Here is a 23,316-nt window from a genome sequence, read left to right on the forward strand (position 1 = left end):
ATATCCTAAACGAAAGCCATGAATTACAGGTAACATCTTCACTGAGCTAAAGGCTAAAACTGCCGCTTTCAAGGAGCGGAACACAAATGCAGACACCTATAAGAAGTCTCACAAAGCCCTCCAACGAACCATCAAACAGACAGAGCATCAATACAGGACTCTTATGGATAGGGGGAAGCATTTTCACGTTTGGATGAAAAGCGTGCCCAGAGTAAACTGCCTGCTACTCAGTCCCAGTTGCTAATATATGCATATTATTAGTAGATTTGGATAGAAAACACTCAGAAGTTTCTAATACTGTTTGAATGATGTCTGTGAGTATAACAGAACTCATATGGCAGGTGAAAACTTAAGAAAACCAGGAAGTGGGAAATCTGAGGTTTGTAGGTTTTCAACTCTTGGCCTATCGAATACACAGTGTCTATGGGGTCATTTTGCACTACCTAAGGCTTCCACCTGATGTCAAGAGTCTTTAGAACCTTGTTTGATGCTTCTACTGTGAAGTGGGGCCGAATTAGAGGGGATTGAGTAAGGTCTGCCATGAGCTGAACATGCGCTGACCATGCGCGTTCACGTGAGAGCGAGCTCTGTTCCATCACATTTCTGAAGACAAAGGAATTCTCCGGTTGGAACATTATTGAAGATTTATATTAAAAACATCCTAAAGATTGATTCTATACTTAGTTTGACATGTTTCTACGGACTGTAATATGACTTTTCGTCTGAACTTTTGCCTGGACCTGCCCGCGCGTCGTGAGTTTAGATTGTGTACTGAACGCGCGAACAACAAGGAGGAATTTGGACATAAATGATGGACTTTATGGAACAAATCAAACATTTATTGTGGAAATGGGATTCCTGGGAGTGCATTCTGATGAAGATCATCAAAGGTAAGTGAATACTTATAATGCTATTTCTGACTTATGTTGACTCCAACATGGCGGATATCGTCTTGGGTTGTGTTGGTCTCTGAGCGCCGTACTCAGATTATTGCATGGTTTGCTTTTTTCGTAAAGTTTTTTTTTTAAATCTGACACAGCGGTTGCATTAAGGAGAAGTATATCTTTAAATCTGCGAATAACACTTGTATCTTTTATCAATGTTTATTATGAGTATTTCTGTGATTTGATGTTGCTCTGTGCAAATTCACGAGATTTGCCAAATGTAAACTGGGGTTTTTGGATATAAATATGCACATTATCAAACAAAACATACATGTATTGTGTAACATGTTGTCCCGGGAGTGTCATCTGATGAAGAATATCAAAGGTTAGTGATTAATTTTATCAATATTTCTGCTTTTTGTGACTCCTCTCTTTGGTTGGAAAATGGCTGTATGCTTTCTGTGACTAGTTGCTGACCTAACTTAAAAAAGTTATATTACAAGTCGAATAAACTGGTCAAACTTAGTAGAGAATCAATCTTCAGGATGTTGTTATCATTTATATCCAATAAGGTTCCAACCGGAGAATTCTTTTCAGTCTCTATAAGTAATGGAACGCAAGACGATATAATGAGGAACGCGCGTGACCAAGAACTGGCAATCTGCCAGACCACTGACTCAAACACCTCCCATCCGGTCCCACATCACAGTATAGGCTTCATTCAGCGTTCTACAGACTGTTGACATCTAGTGGAAGGCGTAGGAAGTGCAAGCAGATCCATATATTACAGGGAATTGAATAGGCGATGAGTTTAACAATGACTAGTCTCAGAATTCTCACTTCCTGTTTGGATTTTTTCTCAGGTTTTTGCCTGCCATATGAGTTCTGTTATACTCACAGACATCATTCAAACAGTTTTAGAAACGTCAGAGTGTCTTATATCCAATAGTAATAATAATATGCATGTATTAGTATCTGGGACAGAGTACATTTAACATTTACATTTAAGTCATTTAGCAGACGCTCTTATCCAGAGCGACTTACAAATTGGTGCATTCACCTTATGATATCCAGTGGAACAACCACTTTACAATAGGAGGCAGTTCACTATGGGCACGCAATTCATCCAAAAGTGAAAATGCTGCCCCCTATATCAAAGAAGTTAAACAGGTTAACATTCACAAGGCTGCAGGGCCCGGAAGGATTACCACGACGTGTACTCGGAGCATGCGCTGACCAGCTAGCAAGTATCGTCACTGACAGTTTCAACCTCTCTCTTCAACCTCTCTCTCTGTAATATCCAGATGTCTCAAGCAGACCACCATACCCTAGAACGCCAAGTTAACCTGTCTGTCGTTCTGCACCTGAGCAAGGCAGTTCCCCAGGTGCCGATGATGTGGATGTTGATTAAGGCAGCCCCCGCACCGCTCTGATTCAGAGGGGTTGGGTTACATGCGGAAGACACATTTCAGTTGAATGCATTCAGTTGTACCACCAACCAACTTTCCTACTAAATGACTATTGCACCGTAGCACTCACATTTGTATCCATGAAATCGTTTGAAAGTCTGATCATGGCTCATATCAACACCATCATCCCAGACACGCTGGACCCACTCAAATTCGCATACCACCCCAACAGATCCACAGATGACGCAATCTCTTTTGCACTCCACACTGCCCTTTCCCTCTTGGACAAGGGAACACCTATGTGAGAATGCTGTTCAATGACTACAGCTCAGTGTTTAACACCATAGTGCCCTCCAAGCTCATCACTAAGCTAAGGAGCCTGGGAATAAACACCTCCCTCTGCAATCGAATACTGGACTTCCTGAAGGGCCGCCCCTAGGTTGTGAGGTTTGGCAAAAACAAATCCACATGCTGACCCTCAACACGAGAGCCCCTCAGGGGTGTGTGCTTAGCCCTCTCCTGTACTCCGTGTTCACCCAGTACTGCGTGGCTGCACATGACTCCAACACCATCATTAAGTTTGCCAATGACACGGCGGTGATCACCGACGACGATGAGACAGCTAAGAGACCTGGCAGTGTGGTGAAACCTCTCCCTCAACATCAGCAAGACACAGGAAGTGATCGTAGATGACAGGAAACTGAGGGTCAAGATGAACTGGCTGAGAGTGGAGTGGAGCCAGGGCCTGCGGGGGGGGGGGGGGTAGTGGAAGAGGACTGGGGCCTTTGTGGAGGTTGAACCTTCAGTAGAGGCAGCATTAGAGACAGCAGTGGGGGGGGGGGGGGATCCTCATCTTCTCTGTGGGGAATAACATAAATGAATATAAAGAGATCAATATTGCTGTAAGATCATTACAGTTGACACATTTTACTCCATTACTGTAACGTAAAATAAATACACCAAAAAATAACACTTTGTTACAAATTCCCTGCTGGTGACATTTAGCACATCATCTAACAGCCCTCTCTCAGAGACAAACTGTGTAAATGTCATAACTTCTTCAGTAGGCTCCCTTCCCATACTGAACGTAGCAGGTCAAGGGCATTGTAAACTGGCCCTTCACAAGTGGCCCGTTGAGAGAGAGCAGCAGCAAGATGAACTCTGTCCACATCTCTGATTAGGACTGCTGATCTAGGAGCAGTTTTCCATCATAATGAAGAAGATTATTGGGACAATGTCTGGACAGTGCCTCACACAGAGGTGTGAAAAACAAACACACACACACGCACGCACGCACACACACACACACAACCACACCCACACACACACACACACACACACGCACACGTACGCACACGCACACGTACGCACACGCACACGCACACGCACACACACACACACACACAACCACACACACACACACACACGCACACGTACGCACACGTACGCACACGCGCACACACACACACGCACACACACACACACACACACACACAACCACACACACACACACACACACACACACACACACACACACACACACACACACACACACACACACACACACACACACACACACACACACACACACACACACACACACACACACACACACACACACATACGCACACACACACACACATACGTACGCACACACACACACACGCGCACAAACGCACACGCACACACGCACACACACACTGCTAACAATGGGACACAGAGACAAAGGAGCCACAAGAGGGATCGCTTCCCAGTTGAAAACTACTTAAAAAATATTGCACCAACAGGACACAGTTACATAGGCCTAAACCAGTACGTAAGCTATACATACAGTCCAAAACACAGTAGACCACAACTACAACAACATGACATTACTGTCCAAAAGAGACAATACATTTTTTTTTATTTTAATAAAGAAATACTGGACAAATAAATGAGTCAAATTAATGAACTTGTCAAATGAAAATATTTTAATGTAGCTTTAACACATGACTAGATACGGCTATCAGAAAGGATTGAAAATGTCATGATAATGTAAAGAAACACAAAATAAATGTAATATTAAAACTCAAAATCATGAGTATATACATCAAAACTCAATGTAAGAATCTTAACCTATATCTTTGCCTCGTCACAGCTTCTTCTGCAACGAGGTAACTAGACTGTTTCACATAGTACTTTGTCAGGTTGAAAGTGTGCTGTTCAACAGTTGACCAGTTCTACCAGTTGAGTTTCATTCTGCAGGTATTTCCCGTCTATAAATATCCTCACTGTCGAAAAGCTTTACTCCAGAGTTTTATGTGTTGACTTTGTGTCTGTATTCTGTTTGTACATTGTCTATTGCTACCAACACCTATTCATTAAGTTACATTACAGGTAAGGCCTATGTGCAAATGTACTTGTCAAATAAAGGGATTCTGATGCCAGTATTTATGTGTTTCCTGATGTGGAAGAGCCTGGGGGGTCATTGTTCAGTTCCTCTTTTTCAACAATGGTTATTAGATTTTTACTTTGGTTGCCATTTACTTCAAATTCCTTTTTCATGTTACACTTCTTCAATCTTGGAAAGATACACACATTTCGTGGTGGCAGGTAGCCTAGTGGTTAGAGCGTTGGGCCAGTAACCGAAAATGTTGCTAGATCGAATCCCTGAGCTGACAATGTAAAGTTTAGTCAATCTGCCCCTGAACAAGGCAGTTAACCCACTGTTCCTAGGCTGTTTTTGTAAATAAGAATTTGTTCTTAACTGATTTGCCTAGTAAAATAAAGGTTAAATAAAAAATATAAAAAATTGTCTTACGTGACATTAGATAGTGTGACGGCCGTTTGCGCTGATCTGTCTATTCTGTCGAGATACATAATCAAACTGTTGAGTTACATAGAGTACCAGTTTGGACACACCTAATCATTCTAGGATTTTTCTTTATTTTTACTAGACATCACAACTATGAAATAACAGATATGGAATCAGTTAAGAACAAATTCTTATTTACAAGGACAGCCTACTGTAACGGCTGTCGTTCTCTTCTTCCTATGAAGAGGTGTAGCAAGGATCGGACCAATACGCAGCGTGGTAGGTGTCCATGTTTTAATAGGGAAAACTGAACATGAACACAAATACAAAAACAATAAACGTGAACAAACCGAAACAGTCCCATGTGGCACAAACACCGACACAGGAAACAATCACCCACAAAATACCCAAAGAACATGGCTGCCTAAATATGGTTCCCAATCAGAGACAACGATAAACACCTGCCTCTAATTGAGAACCAATCTAGGCAACCATAGACTTACATAAACACCTATAATGAACACAACCCCATAAATCTACAACAAACCCCTAGGCAGTACAAACACCCTAGACGAGACAAAAACATACAAACCACCCTCGTCACACCCTGACCTAACCAAAATAATAAAGAGAACAAAGATAACTAAGGCCAGGGAGTGACTCCTACTCCTTCCTCCCCGTTGGGGAATTGAACCCCGGTCTCCTGTCCGCACAACACAGGGATTCTTTAGCTAAATAGCCCAGTACTGTTCTGCCGACCGTCACGTTGTACAGCGCCATATTTTCCATTCCATCCTTTCATTTTTCGTGGAATAGAAAACACAGTAATATCAATCAAATGAATTACCAGTCAAAAGTTACCAACCCCAAATCAGTCTTCCACAAAATTTCCTCGTTTAATCATCAAATGATTATAGATGACGTTGCACACGCCGTAGTGTAGACTTTTTGTCATCTACCGAAACCAAAACCAAACATATCAGGTGGTTGTTTTCAAAGTTTAGGACGTCATTGAACACGTTTTCACAATAAAGCGATACAAACATCGGCACACTGCTTCAAAATCAACTCGGAACTCCGGTATCAAACGTAACATCACTACCTGACATTTCATCATTTAACATTGTTTAAAAAAAACTATCACCCACACACAAACCTCAAGAATCTTAACATAATTAAATCCCACAGCCACTGGAGAACACACCCCTACCTAATTACCAACCCCCCCAAATCAGTTCTCCACCAACCTCATGTTTACATCCATGGGTTAAACCATGTGGATTAAAAAACTACATGGAAATTATACAAATTGTATTTATTACCCCAACACAACCACCCTTACACATGTTTTTAAAAGCAAGATTGACTACTATCCTATTATTCAATTTTTTATGAATTATTATCCAAAGAACAGATTTGAAAAGGTTCTCCACAGCCCAAAAAAGGTTTCCCCCACAGTGAAAAGGTTTTAAAACCTTTTTGGTACTAGCACCTTTTTTTGAGAGAGCAATAACAACATCAGCCCATATCTTCATTAACTAATGAATTACGTTTTGTTCTCCCAGGCTATTGTACAAGCAGCCCAGTGTCTTGGTGGGGTGAGTAGTGTTGTTATCTTATGTTAGTTACATATCATTGTTATCTTCCACATCAGCGTGTAGCCTAGTATACCACACATCTTTTCATGGACCTTAAATTGCAAAACTATTGAGATAATAATCAGTACAATACAGTCAGGCTTGATCTGTATATCTGTAAACATTGAGGTAATAATCAGTACAATACAGTCAGGCTTGATCTGTATATCTGTAAACATTGAGGTAATAATCAGTACAACACAGTCAGGCTTGATCTGTATATCTGTAAACATTGAGGTAATAATCAGTACAATACAGTCAGGCTTGATCTGTATATCTGTAAACATTGAAATAATAATCAGTACAATACAGTCCGGCTTGATCTGTATATCTGTAAACATTGAGGTAATAATCAGTACAATACAGTCAGACTTGATCTGTATATTTGTAAACATTGAGGTAATAATCAGTACAATACAGTCAGGCTTGATCTGTATATCTGTAAACATTGAGGTAATAATCAGTACAATACAGTCAGGCTTGATCTGTATATCTGTAAACATTCAGGTAATAATCAGTACAACACGGTCAGGCTTGATCTGTATATCTGTAAACATTGAGGTAATAATCAGTACAATACAGTCAGGCTTGATCTTGTTTTGTTTCTTTAGTCGTACTGATGTGATGGCAGTCACCCCATGGTTGGCACCCATTGTCTGGCAAGGAACCTTTGACCCTGACCTCGTCGACATAATCTACAAGTCCATGAACCTCACCATAGCAACCACAGTGTTTGCCGTTGGAAAGTGAGTAGCCTACAACTTTTCCCAAATGTTCAAAAGGGAAGTTAAACTATCAATATTTTTACAACATTGAAACTACACTGAGTGGACAAAACATTATGAACACCTGCTTTCTCCATAACAGACCGACCAGGTGAATACAGGTGAAAGCTATGATCCCTTATTGATGTCACTTGTTAAATCCACTTCAATCAGTTGTAGACAAAGAGGAGGAGACAGGTTAAAGAAGGATTGTTAAGCCTCGACACATTTAAGACATGGATTGCGTATGTGTGCCATTCCGATGGTGAATGGGCAAGACTAAATATTTAAGTTTCTTTGAACAGGGTATGGTAGTAGGCGCCCAGAACAGGTTGTGTCAAGAACTGCAATATGTCCTATACAGTCCTATGAGAATGACCATACAGTTACAGAGGGTTGCTGGCATCAGAATCTCAGGTGCCTGATACTGCTTGAACAGGGTATGGTAGTAGGCGCCCAGAACAGGTTGTGTCAAGAACTGCAATATGTCCTATACAGTCCTATGAGAATGACCATACAGTTACAGAGGGTTGCTGGCATCAGAAACTCAGGTGCCTGATACTGCCGTTGTGCCCTTGAGCAAGGCATCTTAAACCCTTATGTTATGTACAGGTAACTGAAAAAATAATGGAAAACACTAGTAAATGAGGGTTACAAAGTATATTGAATGCAGGTGCTTCCACACAGGTGTGGTTCCTGAGTTAATTAAGCAATTAGCATCCCATTATGCTTACGGTCATGTATAAAAAGGCTGGGATGGCCATTATTTTGGTCATTCTTTTAGCTACCATGGCTCTGCCCCCAGAACAACAATGCCCCCATTTAAAGGGCACAAGTGGTCAATAAATGGTTTGATGAGCATGAAAACGATGTAAACCATATGACAGTCACTAGATCTCAATCCAAATGAGGCGGTGTCTGAGAGAGCGTTATCTACCACCATCAACAAAACACCAAATTGTCCCTCCGATAGAGTTTCAGACACTTGTAGAATCTTTGCCAAGGTGCATTAGAGCTGTGGCTGATGGTGGCCCAAGGTGGCTCGTGGTGGCCCAAGGTGGCTCGTGGTGGCCCAAGGTGGCTCGTGGTGGCCCAAGGTGACTCGTGGTGGCCCAAGGTGACTCGTGGTGGCCCAAGGTGACTCGTGGTGGCCCAAGGTGACTCGTGGTGGCCCAAGGTGACTCGTGGTGGCCCAAGGTGACTCGTGGTGGCCCAAGGTGGCTCGTGGTGGCCCAAGGTGACTCGTGGTGGCCCAAGGTGACTCGTGGTGGCCCAAGGTGGCTCGTGGTGGCCCAAGGTGGCTCGTGGTGGCCCAAGGTGGCTCGTGGTGGCCCAAGGTGACTCGTGGTGGCCCAAGGTGACTCGTGGTGGCCCAAGGTGACTCGTGGTGGCCCAAGGTGGCTCGTGGTGGCCCAAGGTGGCTCGTGGTGGCCCAAGGTGGCTCGTGGTGGCCCATCTCTCTATTTCCTATATTGTGGCAGTTACCTGTTTGTTTTAACTTCTTGGAACTATAGGGGGTGCTGTTCCGCATTAGCATATTTGGGTCTCCAAATTAAACTGCCTCGTGCTAAATTCTTGATCGTACAATATGCATATTATTGTTATTATTGGATAGAAAACACTTTCTAGTTTCTATAGAAGTTGGAATTTTGTCTCTGAGTGGTACAGAATAATATCTACAGCACTTTTCATGACAGGGGTCAGATTTCAGAAATTTTTACCCCTGATCTGGAGTCTGTTTTTAAGGCGACAGTGAATGCTATGAAGAAACCGACACTGCCTACGTCTTCCTCTGGGTGTCTGTACGTCATCACGTTTTGAATGGAATCGATTGCACAATCACAGCCATTATAAAAGAACAAAACGTATAGGAACCTCCCTTTCTCATCGCGCGCCTGAAGCGTGAAGGACATCGGACTTGCCTCATTCCAAATCGTTGTCTAACCAGCAATATTTCTCCGGTCATGTTTTCAGTCGTTATAGTTGTTAAAAACATCATAATGTAGTTAATTTGAACCGTTTTATAGCAATTTATATCCGTTTAGTGCGATTCTGAGGAATTTATTTGTCGTGCACTCTGAAACTTTGGACACGTTTTGTGGTCCCGTTCGATCGTTAGTGGATATTTCGATGGACAGAGGACATCTATCGACCAAAAGAAGATTACAACATAGAAAGGATACATTGCCCAAGAATCTGATGGAAGAACAGCTCAAAGTAAGCAATATTTAATATGATAAATCGTTGTTCTGTCGAAATATTTTAAACGCATATTTCGCCATTTTGTTTGTTATCGCGTCACTTGGCGAACCCTGTATTGAAAAGTAAGGATAATTTTAAAAATGTAAGTCAGCGGTTGCATTAAGAACTAATTTGTCTTTCGATTCCTGTCAACCCTGTATTTTTTAGTCAAGTATATGATTAGCTTTCAATTAAACTAGATCACTCTGATAGATGACGTCAGACATATTGAGGCTTGATTTCCTAGTATTTTTATTGTGTAACCACGGTTTTGTATGGCTAAATATGCACCTTTTCGAACAAACTGTATATGTATGTTGTAAAATGATGTTACAGGAGTGTCATCGGAAGAATTCTGAGAAGGTTAGTGAAAAAATTAATATATTTTGGCGGTGATTACGTTATAGCGCTCTTTGGCTGGAATCGATGCTCTGGTAACGTTTTCACATGTGGTATGCTAACTTATCGATTTATTGTGTTTTCGCTGTAAAACGCTTAGAAAATCTGAAATATTGTCTGGAATCACAAGATCTGGGTCTTTCCATTGCTATGCTTTGTCTATTCTTATGAAATGTTTTATTAAGAGTAAATTGGTCATACACGTTGCTCTCTATAGTAATTCTAGTCGTCTTGTGATGGTAGGTGCAATTGTAAACTGTGATTTCTACCTGAAATATGCACTTTTTTCTAACAAAACCTATCCTATACCATAAATATGTTATCAGACTGTCATCTGAAGAGGTTTTTTATAGGTTATTGGCTATCAATATCTTAGTTTAGCCGAATTGGTGATAGCTACTGGTGGAGAGAAAAAATGGTGGACAAAGAAATTGTGTATTTTGCTAACGTGTTTAGCTAATAGATTTACATATTTTGTCTTCCCTGTAAAACATTTTAAAAATCTGAAATGGTGGCTTTATTCACAAGATCTGTATCTTTCATCTGGTGTCTTGGACTTGTGATTTAATGATATTTAGATGCTACTATCTACTTGTGAAGCTATGCTAGCTATGCTAATCAGTGTGTGGGGGGATGGGGGGGGATCCCGGACCCGGGGTAGAGGCTCGTGAAAGGTTAAATTCTGACAGATACGTCCGCTTTCTCCGAGATTTCCTGGAGACAGCAGAGAAGCACTTCATGGTCGACTTCAACGTGCGCTACTACGTTTTTACTGATCGTCCCGACGATGTTCCATCAGTCAACATGTCCCAGGGGAGACATTTGAGTGTGATCCAGGTCCCAGGTTCAAACCGCTGGCAGGAGATATCAGCCCGGAGGATGGAGATCATCCAGACAGCCATCGAACGTCAGATCAGCAGGGAGGCTGACTACATCTTCTGTCTGGATGTGGACAGCAAGTTCCACGCTCGCTGGGGGGCCGAGTCTCTGGGCAGGCTGGTTGCTGTGATTCACCCATGGTTTTACCAGGAGACCCGTGACCACTTCACATACGAACGGCGTCCAGCCTCGACAGCCTACATCCCCATGGATGAGGGAGACTACTACTACGCCGGGGCTGTGTTCGGAGGGTTCGTGGAGGATGTGTACACACTAACAAAGGTATGTCGTAACCAGCTTGAAGAGGACGCGAGGAATTCCATCGAGGCTGCCTGGCAGGAGGAGAGTCACCTCAACAGGTACCTGCTTTACAACAAGCCCAACAAGCTGTTGTCTCCAGAGTACCAGTGGGACGACACGAAGACCAAAACCAAAGAGGTCAAAGTCATTCGCTTCTCTACTGTCATTAAAAACTATGCTGAAATTCGTCCCAATGTATAAGACGAGGAATTGAATATTCGACCGGCAGAAGAAAAACTTAATTGGTTATGGTTAGGTTAAGTTCGGGTACAGCTTCACTGAGGTTTGGGTTTAGGTTAGGGAAAGGCATAAAATGTCACATTGGGTATACAGCTGTCCGGCGCCATTCATTTTCTGTTGGTGAAATATATACACTGACATAAAACATTTTTTTTTAATGTACTGTATATCAGTCACTGTTGTAGTTTGGGGATAATAACATTGTTCACTTATAGGAAATTATAATTGTTTCATAACCTTATTCATCCTGTATTCTGTAGCCAATCTACTGTATGTTGATTACTGTGAAACATCTCAATAAATATGTCTAATAAAATATTATGATTATGTGTATTTTTCTTGAAATAAATATTTAATATTTAATATTGCACCGGTTCCATCTATAGATGTGTAGATCAGATCAGACAAGACACAGTGGTGGATTGAATTTCCGTTAACAAAAACATTGGCAGAAGGTCTACGTGGAGCTGGCATTCCAGTCCAGAAACAACCTCTGACCACTAGACATATACTGTAAACAGTATGAAAACAAACATGAAAACAAACATGAAAACAAACATGAAAACAAAGAAAAATACCCCTTTAAAAAGGTATTATGGAGGATTCACTTCCTTGTGTAAAAGCATCCTGCCAATGTCAAGGCAAAAGGGGAAATCCTTCAATTCAAGTTGTACCATCAATGTTATGTAAGATATAATCAATGTTATGTAAGGGATAATCAATGTTATGTAAGAGATAATCAATGTTATGTAAGGGATAATCCATGTTATGTAAGGGATAATCAATGTTATGTAAGAGATAATCAATGTTATGTAAGCGATAATCAATGTTATGTAAGAGATAATCAATGGTATGTAAGAGATAATATATGTTATGTAAGGGATAATCAATGTTATGTAAGAGATAATCAATGATATGTAAGAGATAATCAATGTTATGTAAGATATAATCAATGTTGTGTAAGGGATAATCAATATTATGTAAGGGATAATCAATGTTATGTAAGAGATAATCAATGTTATGTAAGAGATAATCAATGGTATGTAAGGGATAATCAATATTATGTAAGGGATAATCAATGTTATGTAAGGGATAATCAATGTTATGTAAGGGATAATCAATGGTATGTAAGAGATAATATATGTTATGTAAGGGATAATCAATGTTATGTAAGAGATAATCAATGGTATGTAAGAGATAATATATGTTATGTAAGCGATAATCAATGTTATGTAAGAGATAATCAATGGTATGTAAGAGATAATATATGTTATGTAAGGGATAATCAATGTTATGTAAGAGATAATCAATGATATGTAAGAGATAATCAATGTTATGTAAGATATAATCAATGTTGTGTAAGGGATAATCAATATTATGTAAGGGATAATCAATGTTATGTAAGAGATAATCAATGTTATGTAAGCGATAATCAATGTTATGTAAGAGATAATCAATGTTATGTAAGAGATAATCAATGGTATGTAAGGGATAATCAATATTATGTAAGGGATAATCAATGTTATGTAAGGGATAATCAATGTTATGTAAGAGATAATCAATGTTATGTAAGCGATAATCAATGTTATGTAAGAGATAATCAATGGTATGTAAGAGATAATATATGTTATGTAAGGGATAATCAATGTTATGTAAGAGATAATCAATGATATGTAAGAGATAATCAATGTTATGTAAGATATAATCAATGTTGTGTAAGGGATAATCAATATTATGTAAGGGATAATCAATGTTATGTAAGGGATAATCAATGGTATGTAAGAGATAATCAATGTTATGTAAGAGATACTCAATGGTATGTAAGGGATAATCAATATTATGTAAGGGATAATCAATGTTATGTAAGGGATAATCAATGTTACGTAAGGGATAATCAATGTTATGTAAGAGATAATCAATGGTATTTAAGGGATAATCAATGTTATGTAAGAGATAATCAATGGTATTTAAGGGATAATCAATGTTATGTAAGGGATAATCAATATTATGTAAGGGATAATCAATGGTATGTAAGGGATAATCAATGTTATGTAAGGGATAATCAATGTTACGTAAGGGATAATCAATGTTATGTAAGAGATAATCAATGGTATTTAAGGGATAATCAATGTTATGTAAGAGATAATCAATGGTATTTAAGGGATAATCAATGTTATGTAAGGGATAATCAATATTATGTAAGGGATAATCAATGGTATGTAAGAGATAATCAATGTTATGTAAGAGATAATCAATGGTATGTAAGAGATAATCAATATTATGTAAGGGATAATCAATGTTATGTAAGGGATAACCAATGTTATGTAAGAGATAATCAATGTTATGTAAGAGATAATCAATGTTATGTAAGAGATAATCAATGGTATGTAAGAGATAATATATGTTATGTAAGATATAATCAATGTTATGTAAGAGATAATCAATGACATGTAAGAGATAATCAATGTTATGTAAGATATAATCAATTTTATGTAAGGGATAATCAATGTTATGTAAGGGATAATCAATATTATGTAAGGGATAATCAATGTTATGTAAGGGATAACCAATATTATGTAAGGGATAATCAATGTTATGTAAGGGATAATCAGTGTTATGTAAGGGATAACCAATGGTATGTAAGGGATAATCAATGTTATGTAAGGGATAAACAATATTATGTAAGGGATAATCAATGTTATGTAAGAGATAATCAATGTTATGTAAGAGATAATCAATATTATGTAAGGGATAATCAATATTATGTCAGGGATAATCAATGTTATGTAAGAGATAATCAATATTATGTAAGGGATAATCAATGGTATGTAAGAGATAATCAATATTATGTAAGGGATAATCAATATTATGTAAGGGATAATCAATGTTATGTAAGAGATAATCAATGTTATGTAAGGGATAATCAATGTTATGTAAGGGATAATCAATATTATGTAGGGGATAATCAATGTTATGTAAGAGATAATCAATGTTATGTAAGAGATAATCAATATTATGTAAGGGATAATCAATATTATGTAAGGGATAATCAATGTTATGTAAGGGATAATCAATGTTATGTAAGAGATAATCAATGTTATGTAAGGGATAATCAATGTTATGTAAGGGATAATCCATGTTATGTAAGAGATAATCAATATTACGTAAGGGATAATCAATGTTATGTAAGAGATAATCAATGTTATGTAAGAGATAATCAATGTTATGTAAGAGATAATCAATGAGGGGCTATGGGATCTATGGAAAATAAGGAACGACATGGAAGGTGTGTTCCATGACCCACTAGGGGATTAGATTTGACCATTTCAAAACACAAACACAAAATTATTGAAGATGATACGTTAAAATTGAAAATACAAGAAAACGAAATGTATACACAAGATTATAATATGAAAACAAATAGTTTCATTAATACGACACTGAACAAAAAATATCAACTCAACATACAATTTAAAAGATTTTACTGAGTTACAGTTCATATCAGGGAATCAGTCAATATAAATAAATTCATCAGGCACTAATCTATGGATTCAACATGACTTGAAGTACAGATATGCATCTGTTGGTCAAATAAAACTTTAAAAAGGTAGAGGGGCGTCGACCAGACAACTAGTCAGTATCTGGTGTGACCATCATTTTCCTCACACATCTCCTAGAGTTGATCAGGCTGTTGATTGTGTCCTGCGGATTTATTTTGATTTTTTTAATTTGTATTTTATTTCACCTTTATTTAACCAGGTAGGCCAGTTGAGAACAAGTTCTCATTTACAACTGTGACCTGGCCAAGATAAAGAAAAGCAGTGCGAAAAAACAACACAGAGTTACACATAAACAAACGTACATTCTATAACACAATAGAAATACAGTGTGTGAAAATGAAGTAAGATTAGGGAGGTAAGGCAATAAATAGGCCAGAGTGGTGAAATAATTACAATTTTGCAATTTGCTGTTGATCCAGAGCTTCCAAAAAATGCTCAATGAGTGACATATCTGGTGATTGTGCAGGCCATGAAAGAACTGGGACATTTAGTTTCCAGAAATTGTGTACAGATCCTTCAGGGCTGTGCATTATCATGCTGAAACATGAGGTGATGGAGGAGGATGAATGGCATAACAATGGGCCTCAGGATCTCGTCACGATATCTCTGTGCATTCAAATTACCATCGATAAAATTAGATTGTGCTTGTTGTCCGTAGTTTGTGCCCCATACCATAACCCCACCGCCACCATGAGGAACTCTGTTCACAACGTTGACGTCAGCAAACCGCTTGACCACATGACGCCATACCCGCTGTCTGCCGTCTGCCCGGTACAGTTGAAACCGGGATTCATCCATGAAGAGCACACTCCTCCAGGGTGTGGAGACGACAAGCACGCAGGTGAGCTCCCCTGAGACGGCTTCTGACAGTTTGAGCACAAATTCTCTGGTTGTGCAAACCCACAGTTTCATCAGCTGTCCGGGTGGCTGGTCTCAGATGATCCATTAGGTGAACAAGTCGGATGTGGAGCTCCTGTGCTGGTGTGGTCACACTTGGTCTACGGTTGTGAGGCTGTGGATGTACTGCCAAATTCTCTAAAACGACATTGGAGGCAGCTTATGGTAGAGAAATTAACATACAATTATTTGGCAACAGCTCTGGGGGACATTCCTGCAGTCACCGTGCCAACTGCATGCTCCCTCAAAAATTAAGACATCTGTGGCTTTATGCTGTGTGACAAATATGCACATTTTAGAGTGGCCTTTTATTGACCCCCAGCACAAGGTGCACCTGTGTAATGATCATGCTGTTTAATCAGCTTCTTGATATGCCACACCTGTCAGGTGGATGGATTATCTTGTCAAAGGGGAAATGCTCACTAACAGGGATGTAAACAAATATGTGTACAACATGTTGAGAGAAATAAGCTTTTTGTGTGTATGGAACATTTCTGGGATCTTTGACTTTACATGTTGTGTTTCTATTATTGTTCAGTATATTACTCTTTCTCTTAGCCTGTTCTGTTTAAAACATTTAGTATATGAACCATTTTAAACCATTTAAAGGCTTTTAAAACTCCCTAGTGTAGGAACGGTTTTGATTTGGTTTGGTACACAACTCCATTCCTCTCTTCAGCCTTCTGAGGTTGAAGAGGCGCAGTTGCGCCTTCTTCACCACACTGTCCGTGTGGGTGGACCATTTCAGTTCATCCGTGATGTGTACGCCGAGGAACTTAAAAACTTTCCACCTTCTCCACTGCTGTCCCATCAATTTGGATAGGAGGGTGCTCCCTCTGCTGTTTCCCGAAGTCCACGATCATCTCCTTTGATTTGTTGATGTTGAGTGAGAGCTTGTTTTCCTGACACCACACTCTGAGTGTCCTCACCTCCTAGTTGGGCCTGAATACGATAGGTGCAAGATGATTTACACGCAAGAGGAGGGAGAAAGGGTGAAATTGATCGATGACCCGGTAAATAATCTGCCCTAAATTTCGGGAGGAGATTCTCGGGATGCTAGCTCAGCTGCGGCAGCTTGAACCGGTTCACCACTCCCCTGAAACTCTCCTGCCTCAGGGAGAACTACACCCTATTTGGGTCTACCTCTGTGAGGCACTAGAGGAGCCAAGCCCTCACACAGTATCTGGAACAAAATAAGAATCTGTTAGCTCTGTCTTTCAGCTAAAAACACTCAACAATCTTGGAGGAATCTGTTATTCATTGGTGTTGTTGCATTACTGGACAATTGCAATGCAAAATCTGCCAGTAGAGCATCAGTAGAGCATCAGTAGCCTATTGATAGGCAGCTTACATAGGTTTATGGTGCCTGAATATCTTTAATAGTATAAATTAGGAGGATGGTGTTACTAAGTTAATGAATTATTGGTAAATTATTGGTAAATCATAACTTTCTACATCTGGACATTGAAATATGTATTTACCTTTATTTTCATATACACTACCATTCAAAAGTTTGGTGTCACTTAAAAAATGTCCTTGTTTTTGGAAGAAAAGCAAATGTTTTGTCCATTACAATAACATGAAATTGATCAGAAATACAGTGTAGACATTGTTAATGTTGTAAATGACTATTGTAGCTGGAAACATGTTATTTTTAATGGAATATCTACATAGGCGAACTGAGGCCTATTATCTGCAACCATCACTCCTGTGATGGCACGTTGTGTTAGCTAATCCAAGTTTATAATTTTAAAAGGCTAATTACCATTAGAAAACCATTTTGCAATTATGTTAGCACAACTGAAAAACTGTCGTTTTGATTAAAGAAGAAATAAAACTGGCCTTCTTTAGACTAGTTGAGTATCTGGGGCATCAGCATTTGTGGGATGGATTACAGGCTCAAAATGGCCAGAAACAAAGAACTTTCTTCTGAAACTCGTCAGTCTATTCTTGTTCTGAGAAATGAAGGCTGTTCCATGCGAGAAATTGGCAAGAAACTGAGGGGTATGCTCTGTGTCTTCTGTCAGAGCAGGAGATGTGTTGTTGATGTGATTCTAGTCTGTCAGAGCAGGAGATGTGTTGTTGATGTGATTCTAGTCTGTCAGAGCAGGAGATGTGTTGTTGATGTGATTCTAGTCTGTCAGAACAGGAGATGTGTTGTTGATGTGATTCTAGTCTGTCAGAGCAGGAGATGTGTTGTTGATGTGATTCTAGTCTGTCAGAGCAGGGGCCTGTTGCACAAAACTAGGATAAGGGATTAAGCCAGGATATCTTGGTGATCCTGGCTCAATTGATCCGTAATCCGGTTGCACTAAAGATGGATAGGGGGCAGGAGGATATGTTATGGTATAAATTACCATGGAGATTTATTCTGTGGAGCTAGCCTGCTCCAGACCAGGCTAAATTCCAGGATCTATTTAATCTCATCCCTAATGTCAGTCAGCAGTCACCACAAATGGAAACCAATAGTTATTTCACTGCTCACTATACATTGTTATCACATATAACTAGACCCACTGTTATTATTTAAACGTTTGTGATCATTAATTTCAATGATTTTGGATAAAAAATGATTTTTAGATGATGTTGCTATCATTAGATAATTTACAGTTTCCCATAGACTATAAGGCTATATATAAAATGATAGAATATTAGGGCCACAGAGGGGAAAAAAACACAAGTCATAATATTGTAACCAGTTGTTTTAAAGGAGGACAGTTGTTAAAATGACAGATGTGGGGCATTTCGTGAAATTGTACTTCAGTATGGTTTCATAAACAAAGACATGCTGATGTGCCAGAATATTAAGTATCACATTGTCATAAGTATCAAAACTGTAAAAACAATATGTAGCTTTTCTGCAGAAAGAACCAGCCTCATAAATTTATGACTTTATCCTTTTTCTTCAGTGTGGCCCTAGTACTCTGTCATATAAACAAATACACATTCCATATGAATATAAAAACACAATGTGTAACATTATGTTCCTTTATTGAATAAGGACAAAACAAAGCAGGTAAACCATCAGCTCCTTTCAAAACTGAAGTCACAGTGACTCTACAAGATGGAAAGCACAGAATCCAAGCATATTATACAAAATGATACATACACATTCAAAGGTCTGTATATAACACACCCTGCATGTCTGCACACTAAAATAAATGCAGGACAAATCCGTACACATCAACTGAACAGACAAATGAATGGATGCAGTAGCCTCCCTGCAGCCTTGTATTACACACAGTATACCGCACAAACATCATAAGAGGCCAAATTCGTCAAAAAACGAACCCAAAAAAAACCAAATTCCTCTGCCACCGCAGGACATATTTAACCAAAATTGAAAGCACACATACTAACTAAAATAATTCAACACATATTGGTCCCTCAGCAGCCGACCACTGTCGTCATCAGGGAAGATTGCCGGATTGTCCCAGTCCATGGCTGGTGGCACTCTGGGGGCCCTCTCCTTCCTCAGGCAGGCCACATTGTGGAGGACAGCACAAGCCACAGTAATATCACATGCCCTAACAGGGCTGACCCTTAATTTGTGAAGGCAGTGAAAGCGTGCCTTCAGGAGGCCAAAGGTCATTTCAACTCTGGCCCTGGTCCTGGCATGGGCATGGTTGTAGGCCTGCTGTGCTTCCTGGGGGTCTGTGAAAGGTGTCAGGAGAAAAGGCTGGCAGCCATACCCCCTGTCTCCCAGCAACACACCAGAGAATTCACCTGTCAACACAAAATCTCATCATTACTACCTCATAAACACAGTGATATTCTTGACACAGCCATGATGGTTATAAATAGGGGTTGTGTGGCTTACCTTGTGATAGGCACTGATAGATTTCAGAGGCCCGAAAGATTCTGGAGTCATGGACTGAGCCAGGCCATTTTGCCACAACATTGCTGATCACACAGTCAGCATTGCAGACCATCTGAAATCATAAGATGAGGAATATTACACCAATCAATGCACATCACTGGCAATGCAGAGTGTTCGTCAATGGACAATATCAAAAAGTTATGTTCACCTGAACATTAATGCTGTGAAAGGATTTCCTATTCACAAAATCGGCCTCGTGGGCACCTGAGGGGGCTTTTATCCTTATGTGTGTGCAGTCCACTGCACCAATGACATTGGGGAAACCTGTCACACAAAGTAATGAGTATCCTACTATGTGTTAACAGTTGTCCTGTAATTTGTAGATCCTCTTACCTGCAATCCTATAGAACTCCTCTTTGATGTCACAGAGTCTTCTGTGGCCAGGGAAGGAGATGAAGACATCTGCTAATGCTTTGATAGCCAGACACACACTCCTTATTGTGCGGCAAATTGTGGCCTTGTTCAGCTGTTCTGCATCCCCCACTGAGTACAGGAAGGCTCCACTAGCAAAAAAGCGCAAGGCCACACAAACCATTTGCTCCACACTCAGTGCATGGCTCCGTGCAGTGCGGTGCTTAATCCTGGGACCCAGTAGTCTGCATAGATACCTGATGCCATCTGCAGAAAACCTGTATCTTTCATATAGATGGTCATCAGGGAAGGCCAGTGGGTCCAACCGGTCCCTGAAGACCCTTTCTCGCCTGAAGGCTCTCCTCAGCACAAGTGCTTCTTCATCCACCACATCTCGCACGAATGGGCATGCCATTGTCAGAGCAGAAAGGAACACACAATTTTGGGCCTTCATATAGGCTAGTGGCCACACCTGGTGCTGGGGGGGTGGGCAAAAGAGGGCGATGCCTTATAACGATGACTTGGTTGTACTGATTGCTGGGAAAATAAAAAAAACCTTAGAAAGATGCCACCGTCCTGTGTGCTCACAATAAGAGCTCATATGTCATGGCTCACTTGACTTTACGAGAATATACCTAATTTTTATTTTGAGCTGTGTCATCTTCTTGGAGCTGGGGGAGGAAAGAAAAATAATGATTAATACATTTGTGTTACAGTTAGCATACAGTGTACATTGAAGGCATATCTCACCTCCCTCTCAAGTTTTTTTATTTCAAGGTCCAGTTTCCTAATTGTCCTCTTTTTTATTTCGGACTCCAGTGCAAGATTTTCCATCTTTTTCTTCTTGTACTGAATGTCTATGTCTGCCAGTTCTATTTGGCGCCGGAGGTGGTTGCCATACAACTTTCTGATAGCTTGTGAGCTCTGTGAACACAATACAATTAGCGCAGCTGGAATTTGGCAGGATGTGGTGTCCTTTTATTAATACGCACTATGTTGCCAGGCTGGTTTTCCCACTGTATAGCATCTGGGTCCTGTAAAAGAAATTAGATTTTTTGATTTTGATGAGGACTCCTCACCATTGTAGAGTAAATAGTACTTTCACAGTCTTAACATGATACCTCATGCCTTCTGGAATCCAGAGAGATGGTCTCCTCCTCATCATCGTCTCCATCATGTGCTGTTGCTGCTGCACTGGGGCCTTCACCCTATCACATTTAATCGGATTCATATTGAAGCTAGTAGACAAGACATGCCAGGCCTACAGTATGCCTTTGATGGAGTACTCACTGGATCAGCATCGTCTGGTGCTTGTGCTGGTGGCTCTAACAGGAACACAGTGCTGCCAGACACTGCAAGGCAATAGGTAAACCAAAGTCAGACAGTCCAAATTGATTCAATATGAATGTGGTTGTATCCCATGTAGAGATGGAAGGACATACCTTGAATGAAGCGGGTGGCATCTTGGGAGGAACCTATGCTCGTCTCTTTCCCCCCAGGGATCCCCTCTAAGACGGGCCTGCCTTTATTTAGCTCCAAGGCCATGTCCTCTGCTGGGGTAAGGTCAGCCTTTGGTGACCCACCACCCGTGCCTTGTCTGTGGGTATTCTTTTTCACTGCTAAAACAGTACAGACAATGTGTGAGCAGGCACCTTCTGGGTACAATATATGCTTGTGCTTTGTTAAATATTAGTCAGGGACCATACCATTCTGCAGAATGTTCTTGTATTTGATTTTGACCTGCTGCCATGTCCGTTTTGGCCCGTTCATGTTTAATCTACACACACACACACACACACACACATTTAATGGAGTCACACTGCAAAAAATTACTTGGTATTTTTGTCTTGTTTTCAGTAAAAATATAAAAACATTTATCATAGCTTTATACAGTGTGATGGAGTTAATTTACACAATTTCACTCATATCTGCAGTGCATTTCAATTAAAAATTTAACCGTTTCATAATTACAGTACAACTGCATTTTTGGAGATGTGAATTAAATATTTGAATTGTAATTGTGATGTTTCAGCGGAGCGGTGAGTGTGTAATTGTGCACTACTTACGCATTCAGGCGGTCTGCAATACTTTGCCACGGTTTTTCTCTTTGCTTTATCACTGTGGCGGTGTTGCCTTTCTTCTTAATTATATATTTTACCTCCTCGTATGCCTCCATGAGGATTTGTGCTTCCGACGGGGAAAAGTACGCGGCTCTAGTTGCCATGGTAAATCAGTTAATCTGTGATCTGTGGCGGGGTCTATTTGAGTGAGCCGTGAGCGCGCACCTATCCAGGATTGGTTTCACCTGGCTTAATGAATCCGTGTCTGCTCATCCTGGCTTGGTCTTTGTGCAACCAATTAAGCCTGGACGCACATGTTTTGGCTTCATTGAGCTCAGCTGAGTCATTTATCCCGGATGTCTTAATTCTACTTTTGTGCAACAGGCCCCAGGAGATGTGTTGTTGATGTGATTCTAGTCTGTCAGAACAGGAGATGTGTTGTTGATGTGATTCTAGTCTGTCAGAGCAGGAGATGTGTTGTTGATGTGATTCTAGTCTGTCAGAACAGGAGATGTGTTGTTGATGTGATTCTAGTCTGTCAGAACAGGAGATGTGTTGTTGATGTGATTCTAGTCTGTCAGAGCAGGAGATGTGTTGTTGATGTGATTCTAGTCTGTCAGAACAGGAGATGTGTTGTTGATGTGATTCTAGTCTGTCAGAACAGGAGATGTGTTGTTGATGTGATTCTAGTCTGTCAGAACAGGAGATGTGTTGTTGATGTGATTCTAGTCTGTCAGAACAGGAGATGTGTTGTTGATGTGATTCTAGTCTGTCAGAACAGCAGATGTGTTGTTAGAACTAGCAGGTAGTTGATGTGACTCTCATTTGACTGATAATGAGAGTGGGCAGGACTGAGGCCTTTAGGACACACCCACTAGTGTAGAGCGGAGGACATGCCTGGTTGCTGTTGTGCAGTACCTTATCATTTCCTCATCTCTTCCCCTCACATCATCTGAATTCACTCCTCTTCCTCCTCAACAGTGACTATTACAATCCAGAAGCAGGTAGAAAAGAGCAGACG

General features: G+C 40.2%; 2 protein-coding genes across 2 annotated transcripts; one reads left to right on the forward strand and one right to left on the reverse strand.

Annotated features, from left to right (window-relative positions):
- The first annotated feature begins 6,654 nt into the window (after positions 1-6,654).
- On the forward strand, positions 6,655-11,786 carry LOC139533467 (globoside alpha-1,3-N-acetylgalactosaminyltransferase 1-like). The gene is made up of 3 exons (XM_071331508.1): positions 6,655-6,685; positions 7,336-7,470; positions 10,818-11,786. The coding sequence occupies exons 2-3, from the start codon at positions 7,349-7,351 to the stop codon at positions 11,506-11,508; spliced, it is 813 nt and encodes a 270-aa protein (XP_071187609.1). The 5' UTR covers positions 6,655-6,685; positions 7,336-7,348; the 3' UTR covers positions 11,509-11,786.
- Positions 11,787-18,957: 7,171 nt separating this feature from the next.
- LOC139533468 (putative nuclease HARBI1) lies at positions 18,958-22,646 on the reverse strand. Its single transcript, XM_071331509.1, has 10 exons — positions 21,942-22,646; positions 21,678-21,854; positions 21,526-21,587; positions 21,357-21,443; positions 20,986-21,269; positions 20,871-20,906; positions 20,218-20,772; positions 20,033-20,148; positions 19,825-19,936; positions 18,958-19,730 (listed from the first exon to the last, which is right to left on the reverse strand). The coding sequence occupies exons 7-10, from the start codon at positions 20,687-20,689 to the stop codon at positions 19,360-19,362; spliced, it is 1,071 nt and encodes a 356-aa protein (XP_071187610.1). The 5' UTR covers positions 20,690-20,772; positions 20,871-20,906; positions 20,986-21,269; positions 21,357-21,443; positions 21,526-21,587; positions 21,678-21,854; positions 21,942-22,646; the 3' UTR covers positions 18,958-19,359.
- Between the last annotated feature and the right edge of the window lie 670 nt (positions 22,647-23,316).

The sequence above is a fragment of the Salvelinus alpinus genome, chromosome 11 (genome assembly GCF_045679555.1).
Source record: "Salvelinus alpinus chromosome 11, SLU_Salpinus.1, whole genome shotgun sequence".
NCBI classification, from domain to species: Eukaryota; Metazoa; Chordata; class Actinopteri; order Salmoniformes; family Salmonidae; genus Salvelinus; species Salvelinus alpinus.

Coding starts and splice junctions, on each gene's coding strand:
- LOC139533468 (XM_071331509.1), bottom strand. CDS start 20,689: ATGAAGGCCCAAAATTGTGTGTTCCTTTCTGCTCTGACAATGGCATGC. Junction 20,149..20,217: donor GGAGTTCTATAGGATTGCAG/GTAAGAGGATCT, acceptor TTTGTGTGACAG/GTTTCCCCAATGTCATTGGT. Junction 19,937..20,032: donor TTCACAGCATTAATGTTCAG/GTGAACATAACT, acceptor TTATGATTTCAG/ATGGTCTGCAATGCTGACTG.
- LOC139533467 (XM_071331508.1), top strand. CDS start 7,349: ATGGCAGTCACCCCATGGTTGGCACCCATTGTCTGGCAAGGAACCTTT. Junction 7,471..10,817: donor ACAGTGTTTGCCGTTGGAAA/GTGAGTAGCCTA, acceptor AAATTCTGACAG/ATACGTCCGCTTTCTCCGAG.